This window comes from Macaca nemestrina, chromosome 2 (genome assembly GCF_043159975.1).
Source record: "Macaca nemestrina isolate mMacNem1 chromosome 2, mMacNem.hap1, whole genome shotgun sequence".
Classification (NCBI taxonomy): Eukaryota; Metazoa; Chordata; class Mammalia; order Primates; family Cercopithecidae; genus Macaca; species Macaca nemestrina.
The window spans coordinates 109878568-109892566 of NC_092126.1; the positions used below are offsets into that span (position 1 = coordinate 109878568).

The window sequence follows — 13999 nt, forward strand, 5'->3', positions numbered from 1 at the left end:
GCCCACTCCGGTACCCACTCCCTAATCTCCCCTCTTCCTCCTCCTCATCCTCTCTTGCAGGAAGTAGAGGATGGGGAATCGCCTCAGGGAGGAGGGCAGTGACTCTGGGTTTGCCTAGGGCTAGTGGCCTCTCACCGACCTGCGCCCTTGTACCTGTCACCTGGGCAAACAGTGATTGCGTCAGCTTTGGTTTCTCATGGGTGGGCAGCCTTGGGTGTCTGCCGGAATGTAAAGAGCCTGGAGCAAGGACACGGGAATCCGAATCCCGTTGCGGTCCCAGGACCACTGCATCCTTCTTCCCTGTGCCTCTCCTCCCCAGCATGAGCACAGCAGCCTGATGGAGAAGGATTTTCCAGTGTTAGAGCTGGAGAGAACACCTGCAGCCTCTCTCCACCGTGTACAGGGGTGCTGGAAGTGAAAAGATGTGTTCCTGGTCACAGGCAGGTAGACAGCAGAGCCAGACTGAAGTGAAGTGCACTCCTCCTGATTTGGAGTTTAGAGCTCTCCCTTGGCAACATTTTGATGAATAAAATCACAAGTTCTGTGCCTTTTGAAATTCCTTGTGGAGCCTAGTGCCATCCTCTGAACTTGGAGCCAACTGACCTTTGTCCCTGGGGCAGAGACATGGTCCATGGGCCCAATCCAGGTCCTCAAAGGGAGGGCAGGTCTGAGCCCTTGCCCTGTGAAGTGAGAAACCTCATCTCCCACTACAGACCTGCCAGGGCCCAGGAGAGCTCAACCCACCCTGGCACACCGTAACAGCAGAGATGACTCGGGACACAGAAGTGTGGAAGCAAATGTTTCAGGAGTTAATGCAGGAGGTGAAGCCATGGCACAGATGGACCCTGAGACCAGACAAGGGCCTTCTTCCCAACGTCCTGAAGCCAGGCTGGATGCAATACCAGCAGTGGACCTTCGCCAGGTGAGGGGGAATATGATGGTATGAATTCCAGAAAATCCTGGAGCATTTCTTACTAGGTATACTTGTTACTTTTCTTGTTCTATTCCATGCTTGCAAATTGAAGACTATGGGAAATAAGATGCCCATCATCCAAGAAGTTTTAACTTCATTAAAGATTGTTTTTTCGGCCAGGCGTGGTGGCTCACGCCTGTAATCCCAGCACTTTGGGAGGCCGAGGTGGGCAGATCACGAGGTCAGGAGATAGAGACCATCCTGGCTAACATGGTGAAACCCCGTCTCTACTAAAAACACAAAAAATTAGCCAGGCGCGGTGGCGGGCGCCTGTAGTCCCAGCTACTCAGGAGGCTGAGGCAGGAGAATGGCGTGAACGCGGGAGTCGGAGCTTGCAGTGAGCCGAGATCGCGCCACTGCACTCCAGCCTGGGCGACACAGCGAGACTCCGTCTCAAAAAAAAAAAAAAAAAAGATTGTTTTTTCACAATTACAATGAGCCCCAAAACAAGAGCAGGCCTGAGCACTTTTGTGAGCTAATGCCTGAATACAGAGAAATCAGTCTGCGGGCGGGGTGGGGACAGGGAGCAGCCAGGAAAGGGGAGGGGAGGAAGGACAGCTGTTGCACCCATGGGCGGTGCATGTACCCCCTGCCTAGGGAGACTGTTGGACCCACCATGGAACCCCTAGGAGGAGAGACTCACGGCACTGAGGAGACCCCCCCGGGGGAGGCCGGAGGAGCAGGGGGCCTGGGCACCAGGCAGCAATCCTGCCCCTCTCTACTCTGAGCTGATAGAATCTTTTTAAAATAGGAGTCTTAGAAATCGTCCTAAGTCTCATCCTCTCTTTTCCAGGTTGAAATAGGGAGCCCCAAGGCTTGGGAGGGTGACGGGGATGACTGCCCACAGTGCACAGAGGGTGGAGGCTGGGGACTCTGTCCCACCTGCTGCCCCCTCCAGGGGAGAGTCTACATAGAGGGAGCAGAGCCCTCCCACTGGCCTATGGCTTTCTCAGGCCAGGAGCTGCCATAGGGAGCATTGCACCAAAGTCTCAGTCTATTTATCTGTGGGAAGTTTGAACTCTGAACCAGCACAGGAACACAGCACTGAGACCCAGGGGATGGCAGTGGACGTCTGCTCAGAGCAGGGCCCAGGTCCCTCTGCACTGCTGACTCTGGGTGACTCCCAGCAAGGTCCTCTCACAGTGATCACAGCTTCTTGACCTCTCCCTCTCATTTCAACCTTGCATTCACTCTGTGGGTTGCAGCTAGAGTCAAGATATAGGAGCATGCCCTGGACTAACTCAGTCTTCCCAGCCCTCTCCAATTCACCACCCGCGGCCTAATTTCTCTGTATCCAGGCATCAAGCCAAGGCTAGGCTCAGTGACAGTGACAAATAAACCTGGAAATATCACTGATTTAACCTTACATGTGGCTTCCAAGGTCACCGAAGCAGAGGAAGAGAAAGCTGGAATGTCTTACCAGGGCTTCTGTGACCATATCTGGAAGGAACATATATCACTGCTGGCCTCATCTCATCGCCCAATGATCCCATGGCCCCAACCTCACGGCAAAGGGGCTGGGAAGTGGGAGGGAGTGCATGGATAATTAGGTGAGCATTAAATGTCTCCGCCACACTGCAGCTCTCTGCCTCTCCCATAATTCCTTTCCTGGATACAGCCATGTGCTTCCTGCCTTATTCTCTCTCTACCTCCTAACATGTATTTGTCCAGATACCTTAGCTCAGAAAATTGCCCTCCTCCCTGCTGAGACAAGGTGTCATTCTCTTGTACCCTGTCTGCAGCCAGTGGCATTCAGAATATGAAGCTTTCCAGGCTACTTTGAGCAAAGGAACTGGGTTGGAGGGGGAACAAATGAAGAGAGAGCTGGACGCTGTGATCTCCCTGCAATACTGCCGACCGGGGACCCTCGGCAGCCAAGAGAAAGGCAAAGGCTTTCCTCTAGGAGAATCCTGGACTCTTCAGGCTCCTGCCGCCAACTCATGAGTCTATAACTTAATCAACACTCACCTGTATGGATTTGTGGATTTCAGGGTCCTGAACTGAACTGGCTGCTGCTGCAGTTGTAGCCTCTGACCCATTTGAATCTACATTTGAAGAACCTTTGCTTTGGAATAGGGAGACCAGAGTCCCAGTCATGCCTTTTTACACCCACTGGGTCTCTGGACATGAGGAGTTTCCAGAGTGTGCCTCATCTCTAAAATGAACGTGTTGGACTTAGAAGATGCCCAAGGTCCCTCCCAGATCTAACAGCTTGCAATTCACTGTTTTCATAGCAGACAGTGTGTGGCATGCAGCGTGTCAGTGGCACAGTGGAGATGGGAATGAGGTCTTAGTAATTTCTTCCACCACGGAGCCACAGCCCCAGTCAAGTCATGTCTCTCTGCAATTGGTAGCTCCTTTCTCTCTCTGGCAGTGCCCTGTGATTTGGCCACATGGAGCCAGGCTGAGGCTCTCTTCTGTCTCCACAGGTTCCAGTGCTCCTCCTGCTCTCGTAATTGGGCCTCTGCCCAGGTTCTGGTCCTTTTCCACATGCACTGGAGTGAGGAGAAGTCCAGGGGCCAGGTAAAGATGAGGGTGTTTACCCAGAGATGTAAGAAGTGCCCCCAACCTCTGTTTGAGGACCCTGAGTTCACGCAAGAGAACATCTCAAGAATCCTGAAAAACCTGGTGTTCCGAATTATGAAGAAATGCTATAGAGGAAGATTTCAGTTGACAGAGGAGGTTCCTATGATCAAGGACATCTCTCTTGAAGGACCACACAATAGTGACAACTGTGAGGCCTGTCTGGAGGGCTTCTGTGCTAGGTCCAAACAGGTTACAAGCCTCCCCCAATCTCAGACCCCAAGAGTATACTCCATTTACAAGGTGGAGGAGGGAGTTGAGCCCTGGGCCTCAAGAAAGAATGTCTGTTCCTACATATTGCAGAACCACATCTGTAGGAACGTAAGCATTTTCTGCTGTTGTGTCATCCTCATTGTTATTGTGGTGATTGTTGCAAGAACTGCTATATGAGCCTTGGAAACATGATGCTAAATCAGAAAAAAAATCAGATACAAAAAGTCATATGTTATATGATTTCATTTATGTGAAAGGTCCAGAATAGGTAAATCTATTAGATGAATTGCTAGCAGGGCCTGGAGTGGGAGATGTAGTGGGAGATGGGAAGCAGCTGCTTAATCCTGATGGGGTTTCTTTTGCAGGGGAGAGAGGTGTGATGCAAATGTTTTGGACTGAGATAGAGGTGTGCTTGCACAACACTGTCAATGCACTAAATGTCATTGAACTGTTCACTTTCAATGGTTACATTTGTTCTGTGACTTTCACTTCAGTATTTTAAAAAAAGACCTTCACAATTGTGTTCACTCTCTAGAGAACTGAGTCTGAAGTGTCTATGATTCACAAACCATTTGGAAATCTTGTGAAGCCTGCGGGCTCCCTCATCAGGGAATTTTGCACAGACCCTCTGAGGTCAGACTGTGAAGGCATTTGCAGTCAAAAGCATCGGGATGAAAACCTGCATTCTCAAACAGTTGTCTCCATGGAAGGAGGTGTGCATGCTGCTCAGGGGTGAGGGTGGGCAGGACGTGCCACAAGATCTTTCTTTTTAAAGGTAATGTAATTAGTGTAAATTGTTGATTAACAGGGAACTCACAGCCCATAGCATCATAACCCAGGCCTCTCTAATACACATATACTCTCTCCATAAGGCACATCATAGCCTTCTCACTCTTAGGAACACCAGACAGTGCTCTGCACTATGCTTGAGAACCATTGAAAACAGGCAAAATCACCAACAGAAGCACAAAAATGTGGAACGCATGGCAAAATAGATCAGGAGAAGGACGTTTGTTTATAGTACAAAAGCTGGAACAAACAGGCAGGGAACACACAGGCCCTGCTCCAGCTCAGTTGGGAACACGGGTGCTGGTGACTCCAATTTCTCCTGCTCTGCACATGTCTGTGAATGACCACAAATGCACCATGAGTACTGATACGGGGGTTACTAATAGATTTCAACAGGTAGGCAAAATCACAGATAGACTCCACGAATAATGGGGCTGACCTGTGCAGTCTCAAATGGCTTTGAACTGTGGATGACTCTGTTTTACTAACATGCGGTCCACATGTGGAGTTCTCGCCCACAAGCCTCACGTGAGGGCTGTCAGCTTGGAGCTCTGGGATTCCTACCAGCTAACCAGAATTTTTCATGTTCAGAGGACAGGATCTCAGAAACTATTTGCTCCTTAGACCATGTCCTCCCAGTGACTGAACTGAATGAAGCTGAGATTTTTCTTAGTAAAATTGAACAAAGGATTGACTTTATGAAACTTCTATTGAAAGATGGATGTAAGGAGGCACGGTACCTGGCTAGATAGAAAGTTCTGATTTTAAATATTCCAGATAGCCATAAAAATCTATCACTTCTAAGGGGATGCCTAATTTCTAAGGAAGTAATTGAAGTCTGGTGGCTCATGCCTGTAATTCCAGCACTTTGGGAGGCCAACGTGGGCAGATCACCTGAGCTCAGGAGCTCAAGACCAGCCAGGACAACACGGTGAAACCCCATCTCTACTAAAAATATAAACATGTGGTGACATGCACCTATAATTCCAGCTACTGGAAGGCTGAGGCACAAGAATCACTTGAACCCAGGAGGCAGAGGTTGCAGTGAAAGATTGCACCACTGCACTCCAGTCTGGGTGACAGAGCGAGACTCTATCTCAAAAAAAAAAAAAAGTAACCTCTGACATACATACACCTGCTCTGAAATATATTGTCTGACCAGTGACAGTTGCTGCCTAGTATCTGCCGGAAAGAGGAAACGGGTGTCCAAGTGGTGGGCTTAGGGCACGACCTGAACTGGATGAATACTGGTATTGCTCCTGTGCAAATTAAAATTTGACCTAAGGCCTCCAGCAGGTCAGCAGGAAAGTAAAAGGAGACTCATGCCCCTCCCCAAGCTCCCACTATCTCCCAGTATACAAAGGCCCGAGATGGTCTCCTCCCAGCAACACACAAGGGCCCAGTCCAGTATTCGGAAAGAGTTGACAGTGAGTGTCTAGGCTGGGAATTGACCCTGTTCCAAGGAGAGTGGCCTCTGGACTGGAAGACTGAGGTGAGTGTATGGAGGGTCATGACAAAGCCAACCCCCAGGGCAAGGGAAGAGAGTACGGAGCCTGCCCTGCCTTTGCCAGATAAGAGATAGTAATGCAAGCTGGTAATTATGTTGATAAATATCTGTTTCCAGAGTGGGTAGGCCTGGGTGACAGTAGAAGGTGTTCCAAATCGATCCTGGAATTGCGTTTGCCAGGCGCGAGCAGATGAGAGACCAGCATTGGCTTATGGGCCCTTCTCTGCACAGGCATACTGTCTAAGTCTGTTCATTTTGCTATAAAGGAATAGCTGAGTCTGGGTAATTTACAAAGAAAAGAGGCTTGTTTCATTCACAGTTCTGCAGAGTGTACAAGTAGCATGGCACTAGCATCTGCTTCTGGTGAGGACCTCAGGCTGTCTCTGCTCATGATAGAAGGTGAAGGAGTGCTGGCACAAGCAGGGATCACATGGGGAGACAGGAAGCAAGAGAGATGGGGGGAGGTGCCAGGTTCTAACAACTGACTCTGGCAGGAACTAAGAGCGAGAACTCACCCATTACAGCAAGGATGGCACCAAGCCATTCATGAGGGATTCGTCCACATGATCCAAACATTTCCCATTAGGCCCCACCTCTAACACTGGGGATCTAATTTCATCATGAAGTTTAAAGGGTCAAATATTCAAACGATAGCACGTGCCTAGCACCCTTCCACATAAACGGCTGCACTTCATCCTCGGAATGCCCGCAGTGACTGCAGCATTGTCCACAGCTGCTCAGAGCCCAAGGCCGAAAGCTTCCAGGACTTCTAGTCCAGATTCTCTTCCCTGCACCTTCGCCTTTTCCCTGAAGTTGAGAGTCAGTGGGAGGAACACAGAGAGAGAGGCTGAAAGAAAAGAAATAGTCAAAAGGGAGAATTTAAGAAGGCCCTTACATCTAGGTAACTTTTGAGCCGAGCAAAGTAATACTGAGAAACAAAACTGGTGGAGAGGAGGGGAGACTGCCACAGTGTGAGTCTGCTGACGAAGGAGCCAGTCAGGCTGAAAACGTGAGTTCTCAGTGAGTGGTCTCCATGGGGCCACCTGTGACTGAGGGGTGAGGCAGGATGCACCACTGAGGAGGGAGAGATATCCTGTCTAGTTTTTCTTTAAAGTTGACTATCTCTTATGGTATGTTTTTATAATGTATGCAAATATATTAGGATAATGGTATCATAAATATGCAGAGGATGCATGAATAACAAATATACACACATTTGCAGTGCATGCTCAGTTTTTTTTAACCTTGTTGTGCAATCAAAAATATTGGGACTGACATTTTGGGCTGGATGATCACAAAAATAATAAAAATAATAAAAAAAGAAACACTGAGGACTCCTATTCTAAAGGAGCAAATGTGGAAGTCTGTGGACAGATTCTTACCAGGTGTATTAGTCCATTCTCACCCTGCTGTGAACAAATACCCAAGACTGGGTAATTTATAAAGAAAAGAGATTTAATTGACTCACAGTTCCGCACGGCTAGAGAGGCCTCAGGAACACAATCAGGGCGGAAGGCACCTCTTCACAGAGTGGCAGAAGAGAGAATGAGTGCCAAGTAAGAAGGGAAAAGTCCTTTATAAAACCATCAGATATCGTGAGAACTCACTAACTATCACAAGAACAGCATGAGGGAAACCGCCCCCATGATTCCATTACCTCCCACCGGGTCCCTCCCATGACACGTGGGGATTATGAAAACTATAATTCAAGATGAGATTTGGGTGGGGACACATTCAAACCATATCACCAGGACTCTGAAACCAAAGCAGTCTTTTGAACATGCTGTGTCCTGATTAATGACATTAATTTTAAGACTCCTTCTCACACCTTTTTTTAAATCTAGAAATGTGAATCCTTCCATTTATGCAATGGAAATTAGTGTAATAGTCACTTACAGCCAACAACTTCTTTTCATTCACCCTCATCCCCATCCTCTCCCCACCTGCCCCCCTCCATCGACTGGAATTGTGCCTTGCTTGCACCCTGGTGCTCCCTCTAGGGCACATTGCATCCTCACGTTGTCCTGGAGTGTCATTCTGGCAGTTCATGTCTCCCACCTGTTCCCTCAAACCACACCTGCAACCATGCCTTGGCTAATTTATCTTTCCCACTCCTAGGCTTTTGCTCACCAATTCCCTCTGCCTCTTCCTAGCTACTCATGAGACCATGTCCATCTTTTAATTCCCTACTGGAGTGCCAGTATCCCCGAGGTGCCTCCTTTCATCTCCCTGGTGAGAGTTTCATTCCACTAGTGCTGGTTGTCCATCTACACAGCCCCCGTTCTATTCCACCCAGTTCTAATGCTCTCTGGCTTCCTAGTGAAGCAGGAATTTCTGAGGCAGGGCCCGGTTCACCTCACCTTTCCCTGCTTCCTAACCCAGGGAGGAGTCTCTGCACAGCTGTGTGAGGTGAAAGAAGGGCTGCTTGGTGAATGAGCCTGCCACATCTGGACTGAGCACTGCTGGGCTCTCTGCATGCCATTTGGCCATGAACAGCTTGGAAATGAAAATGATGTTTTCCACTTTACCCATTTGCAGTCTGTCTCCTCATGTGTATTCATGGATGATCCTCGCTGACTCTTTGGCAAAGGACACACTGTTTCTGAAACAGAAAAAGATGTGTGTTTAATTCATGTGGAAGAATGAGTGGCTGAAACTTGATAAACAAGTCAGGAAAAAATGACCACAGATGGGCCTTGCCTTAGAAGACATCACCACTGTGGTAATTAGCATACAGAGTGCTGACTCAGGGACAGGCAGCACTGCAGAGCAAGCTGGGCAAGGGCCAAGGCCAACTGGAGGAGGGTCCCTGTGCTTGGAGAGGGGTGAGAGCAGCAGTCTGGGCAATTTGGCTTGGTTTTAGACGCCGTTGGGACCTACCTGAAGCTGGGGCATACTTCACCTTTGCCCTTACTCATAGGCTGTGTAGCCCATGCTGGGGAGAAAGCCAATCTGAGGCTGAGGTTTTCTGTGCTCTCGCCTGGAAGCCACAGGTGTTTACCAACACCACCCCCACCCCCATACACACTCCCTACTAGGCATTCCCTCCCATTTCTGGCTTTCCAGTACTGCATGGCTGCCAGAATTTCCATGCAAACCTTTAGCCTCCCAGAGCCTGGCTTTGTTTTCCCTTGGAACAGCACATCTTGGTAATCAGCCAATGAAAGAAAAATGGAATGCAGCATTTTGAGCCTCTTCTCTTCAATTCCCTTCTTTCTGGGATTTTGCCTTTAAATTTCAGGTGCCTAGGCAGCCTCAGATTCTGACTCCTGTCTCCTCATTCAACTGAAATAATCACTTTTTGTTTTGCTTTATTTCCTGGGCTTCAGAAACTGTCTTCAAGCCAACTCGGGCACATGAGGCTTGCCCTATGTGTGTCCCTCCTCCAGAGGACCAGCTCCTCGCAGCCTATCCATGCTTGTTGCTCTCCAGTGCATCTCATCCTTTGTTTCCTTGTTTTTGCCTAGCTTTTATAGCTATTTTTGGTGATAGGAAGGGTCCAAACGTAGCTGCTCTGCAGTGGCCAGAATCAGAAAGAATTTTGCAGTTGTTATTCCAAAATCTCAACAGAGTTGTCAAATTTCTCACATACAGTCAAGGCTACTGTCTTCTAATATGGGAGTAGAGGTGGACACAAAGCCAGCCAACTGAGAGAATTTCCTTCCTCTTCTATAAACATCGCCTTCATTTTGGCAGTGCTGTCTAGTAGAGTTAGAGCATGTCAGCCACATAGGTAACTTAAGTGTTTTCAGTAGCCACATTAATTTTTTTTTTTTTTTTTTTTTTTTTTTTTTTGGTAGAGACAAGGTTTCACTCTGTCACCCAGGCTGGTCTTGAACTCCTGGCTGTTTATGTAGGAACACATATTTATTGTAAGTTTCCTCCAAAACAACCCTCGTTGTTGCAGAAATCATGGACTGAGATGCCCGTAGCACCCTGCACATTCCTTCTACAGCACGTACAATATTTAACCAAGATATAAGCCCTGTGTCTGGAGGGTTGCAATGCAGAGATCTGCCTGTCTTGCAACCGCAAAAGACCACACTGTCTATATGGTCTTTTCTGTACACTGTCTCTTACACTGTCTGTAAATCCCCCCTAAAAAATCACCCAATACCGACAAACTGGATTTGTCTGCCTCTTTCTTTGGTTTCTCGGATCCTGTGTCATTTGGGGATCATTTTCCATGTACAGCCTTTTCACAGAACACCCAATCATTCATTGTGATTTGCTTCTAAACACTTCAGTATAGATACTAGGGTGTGTGTGTGTGTGTATCTGTGCCATCTATACCCTGTGGCCTGTTACCCCCATCCCAGAGGTGGTCAATTAGCATTCATTAGCAACTAATTGGGATCCTCACTCAAGACAGCTGTGCTAAGTTTCAAATATTTCTGCAAAGGGGTCATTGTTAATTTGCATAAAACATATCAGAAATTACTTGTATTGGTGAAATAAGTGATGTTCACCACCTGTGGTTGTGCTGGTATCTTCCCCCTTTCCCATGAATGGAGTAGAAGAGTCAGAAGTGCCCAGTGGTCCCATACTTTGAGAACCGTGCCCTGGTTTAAAACCCTGGCTCTGTGTTCCCCACTAAACAGAGGACACCATAGTCTGACACAGTGTTCCCACCATCAGAGCACATTCCTGTCTACCTGGAAGGGGCATACACAGGAGCAAGTCTGGGCCACCTGAAAACCCAAGGGCTCACAGACCAGGTGGCATGACAAGGGACCTGCTTGCCAATGACAGTTTACTCCCTTGCAGAATTCAGTCTTTGCCTCTTGGTAGTGAAGTTCTGGGGAAGGCAACTAATATTTGCTGATAAACACAAAGAGAACATGGTGACTAGGGAAGACCACACCTGCTTGGGTGACTTCAAACACTGGTTAGTGGGTTTGGTTTTCCTATTTTCTTGAACTCATGGAAGTAACAAAGTACGCTAATAGTAACACAGGGCTAGAAACAGTTCAAGTTTAATGTAGGAAACGATCTTTTCTTAAAAATAATTTGGTCATTATTCCTCAAGGAATTCCCCCAAGGAGTTTTCCCCTAAAGATTAGTCTTTTGTCCCTAAGTCACCCCTACCTCCTTTAGTTATAAGATTTTCCCCGTTCCTACAGGCTCAGACATCACTTCCCAAATTCATGTCATATGTGGTTGAGAGTAGCCTTCTGTGTAATCAGGGTTCTCCACAGAAACAGAACCACTGGGATATACAGATGCTCCCCAACTTATGATGGGGTTATGTCCTGATAGACCCACCATAAGTAGAAATATCATAAGTCAAAAATGCATTTAATAACAACCCCACCCACCAAGCATCATAGCTTAGCTTAGCCTGGCCTAGCCCACCTTAACATGTTCAGAACAGCAATAGGGCAGAGTATCTTACTGCCTATGGCTAGGCTGGGAAAAGATCAAACTTCCCATTTTAAAGTATGGTTTCTACTAAATATATGTCACTTTTGCATCATTGTAAAGTAAAAAATAATAATAAATTGAACCATTCTAAGTCAGGGGCCATCTGTATATAGATTTATGAGGGGAATGTGGAGTCCTAATTACGGAAAAGGAGTCAGGCTGGTGGGACCAGGGGAAAACAAAGAGATGAAGTAAATGAGCTATAGGTCTGCCTTTTTTTATAAAAGATATTTTATAAAAGATTAGTCTTTTATCCCTAAGTCATTCCTATCTCCTTTAGTTACAAGATTTATCTGTGCAGGACATATGGCCATATGTCCTGATGACGTACACAACTCAAAAATTTCCTGCATACCATCAAATGCCTCAATTTATCAAACACTCTGGCTGACAGAAGAATGCAGGTTAAGCTCCCTGTTGCCTTGACATTATCAACTAGCCCAAGTTCCATTCTATAAAATCTCCAGCAATCCTTTGTTTCCTTGCAGTCAGCTCCTCTTCTGCTGATCCTGCCAGTTGCCTTCTTGCAATGTATTTTCATACTTTCTATAATAAATCTGCCTTTCTGTACCTACAACTGTCTTGGTAAATTATTTTACCCCTTCACCACCAGCCCAGATAGTCGCCACTCACCTGTGACAGGGATTTACTGTGAAATGGGTTCATGTTATTAAAGAGGCCAAAAAGTCCCACAGTCTGCAAGCTGGAGAACCAGAAACCCAGGGGTGTAATTCAGTCTGAGTCTGAAGGCCTGAGAACTGGAGGTGTGAGGGTACCCGTGTAAGTCCCAGAGTTCAAAGGCCTGAGAGCTCTGTCATTTGAGAGCAGGAGGGCAGGAGAAGATGGATGTCCCAGCTCCAGAAGGGTGGATTCACCCTTCCTCCACCGTTTTATTCTGTCTGCCCACCCACACTGGGGAGGGCAACCTTCTTTCCTCAGTCTACGGATTCAAATGTAAACCTCTTTGGGAAACACCCTCACAGACACACCCAGAAATGACATTTCACCAGCTGTAATATCTGGGTATCTCTTAGTCCAGTCAAGTAGACACCTAAAATTAACCATTCACACCTTCCTAGACTTCCCGTCCCAGCCTAAGTCTCACTAAGTCCTGAGCTTGTGTTTCATCTCCTCAAACTTACTAAGAGATAAAGAACTGGATAGTGCTTTCACAATTTTCAATCTTCTTTTTGGGGTTTCCCGGGCTATTTTGCTGGTTTATTTTCCCATATGTATTTTAGAATCAACCTGACAAAAAAAGAAAGAAATTTAAAGACAGACAAGAAAACCTGTGGATGTTTTACTGTGATCCCATTAAATGTATAGATTAATTTAGAAAAAATTGGAATCTTTATCATGCTAAATCTTCCTATCCAAGAACATGGTACATCATTCCCTTTGTAAATGCCTGTTGTGTCCTTCATATGTGTTTTAAAGTCTTTCATAGATAGTTTTTATATATATGTTATTAGGAAGATTTTATATTACAAATAGGTTTCTCTCTTATTATATCTTCTAGCTGTTATTGCTATGTATAAAGGCCTTTGGCTTCCATGTATTATTTTATATGCCACTACCCTCCTGACTTCTATTATTTTTTGTAGTAATGTTTTAGTTGATTCTCTTGGGTTTCCCAGGTAGGCAATCACATCATCTGCAAACTGTGGGTTTTACCTCCTTTTTAACTTTGATATCTCTGTTTTCTTCCTCTTCTCTAATTGAGTAGTAGTAATAGGGATTTTAGAGGAGATGTCTCCAAATTTTCCTCGTTAGGTACAATGTTGGCTTTGAGAATACTCATCAATTTCTATTTCATTGAGTATTTTAAAACCAAGAATGGGCATTCACGGCCATTAAAACAAAATGTAAAGTCCATAAACAGATAAACAGACTCATATGCAAATTTAACATACAACGAAGGCATCATCTCAAATCTTTGCAGAAAGGGTAGACAGACTTTTTAGCAAGTGTTTTTAGGATGACTAGACAGCCCTATGGTAAAAGATAAAATTAGAACCATTCCTCAAGCCATATGCCATGATAAATTTCAAATGAATTAGAGACTTAAATGGAAATAATAAAACCTTATAAGTACATGGAAAAAATGAGTGAATTCCTCTGTGATGTGGTTCAATGATGCCCATGTCCTAATCCCCAGAACCTGTGAACAGGTGACCTTATGCAGCACAGGGGACTTTACAAATGTGATTAAGGAGGAGGACCTAGAGATGGGGAGAGTGTCCTCGACCATCCAGCTAGGCTCAATATATCACACGAGTTCTTACAGTGGAGAATCTTTCCTGGCTTTTGTCAGACAGATGTGACTTCAGAAGAGTTGGAGAAACACAATGTTGCTGGCTTTGAAGATGAAGGAAGGAGGTCAGGAGCCCAAAAGAATGGGGGTTGCCTCCAGAGACCAGGATGGGCAAGGAAACAGATTTTCTTGAAAAGCCTCTAGAAAGGAATGCAGCCCTGCCTTGATTTTAGCCCAGTAAGAACTGTGTTGAACT

General features: G+C 46.3%; 1 protein-coding gene across 3 annotated transcripts; it reads left to right on the forward strand.

Moving 5' to 3' along the window:
* The first annotated feature begins 260 nt into the window (after positions 1 to 260).
* LOC105480357 (receptor transporter protein 3) lies at positions 261 to 7378 on the forward strand. Of its 3 annotated transcripts, none has more exons than XR_986429.2 (3): positions 834 to 922; positions 2355 to 2523; positions 2716 to 3496. XR_986429.2 is itself a non-coding variant. In XM_011739058.3 (2 exons), the coding sequence occupies exons 1-2, from the start codon at positions 768 to 770 to the stop codon at positions 3944 to 3946; spliced, it is 699 nt and encodes a 232-aa protein (XP_011737360.1). In that variant the 5' UTR covers positions 261 to 767; the 3' UTR covers positions 3947 to 7378. The 3 variants fall into 3 exon arrangements, 1 of the variants encoding a protein (XP_011737360.1); XR_011620029.1 differs by having other exon boundaries at positions 3403 to 3486; XM_011739058.3 differs by lacking the exon at positions 2355 to 2523 and having other exon boundaries at positions 261 to 922; positions 3403 to 7378.
* Positions 7379 to 13999: the final 6621 nt, after the last annotated feature.

What these genes read in the sequence shown, in the direction of transcription:
- LOC105480357 (XM_011739058.3), top strand. Translation starts at nt 768, where the DNA reads ATGACTCGGGACACAGAAGTGTGGAAGCAAATGTTTCAGGAGTTAATG. An exon ending in CAGCAGTGGACCTTCGCCAG is followed by an intron (nt 923 to 3,402) that starts GTGAGGGGGAAT and finishes CTGTCTCCACAG; the next exon opens with GTTCCAGTGCTCCTCCTGCT.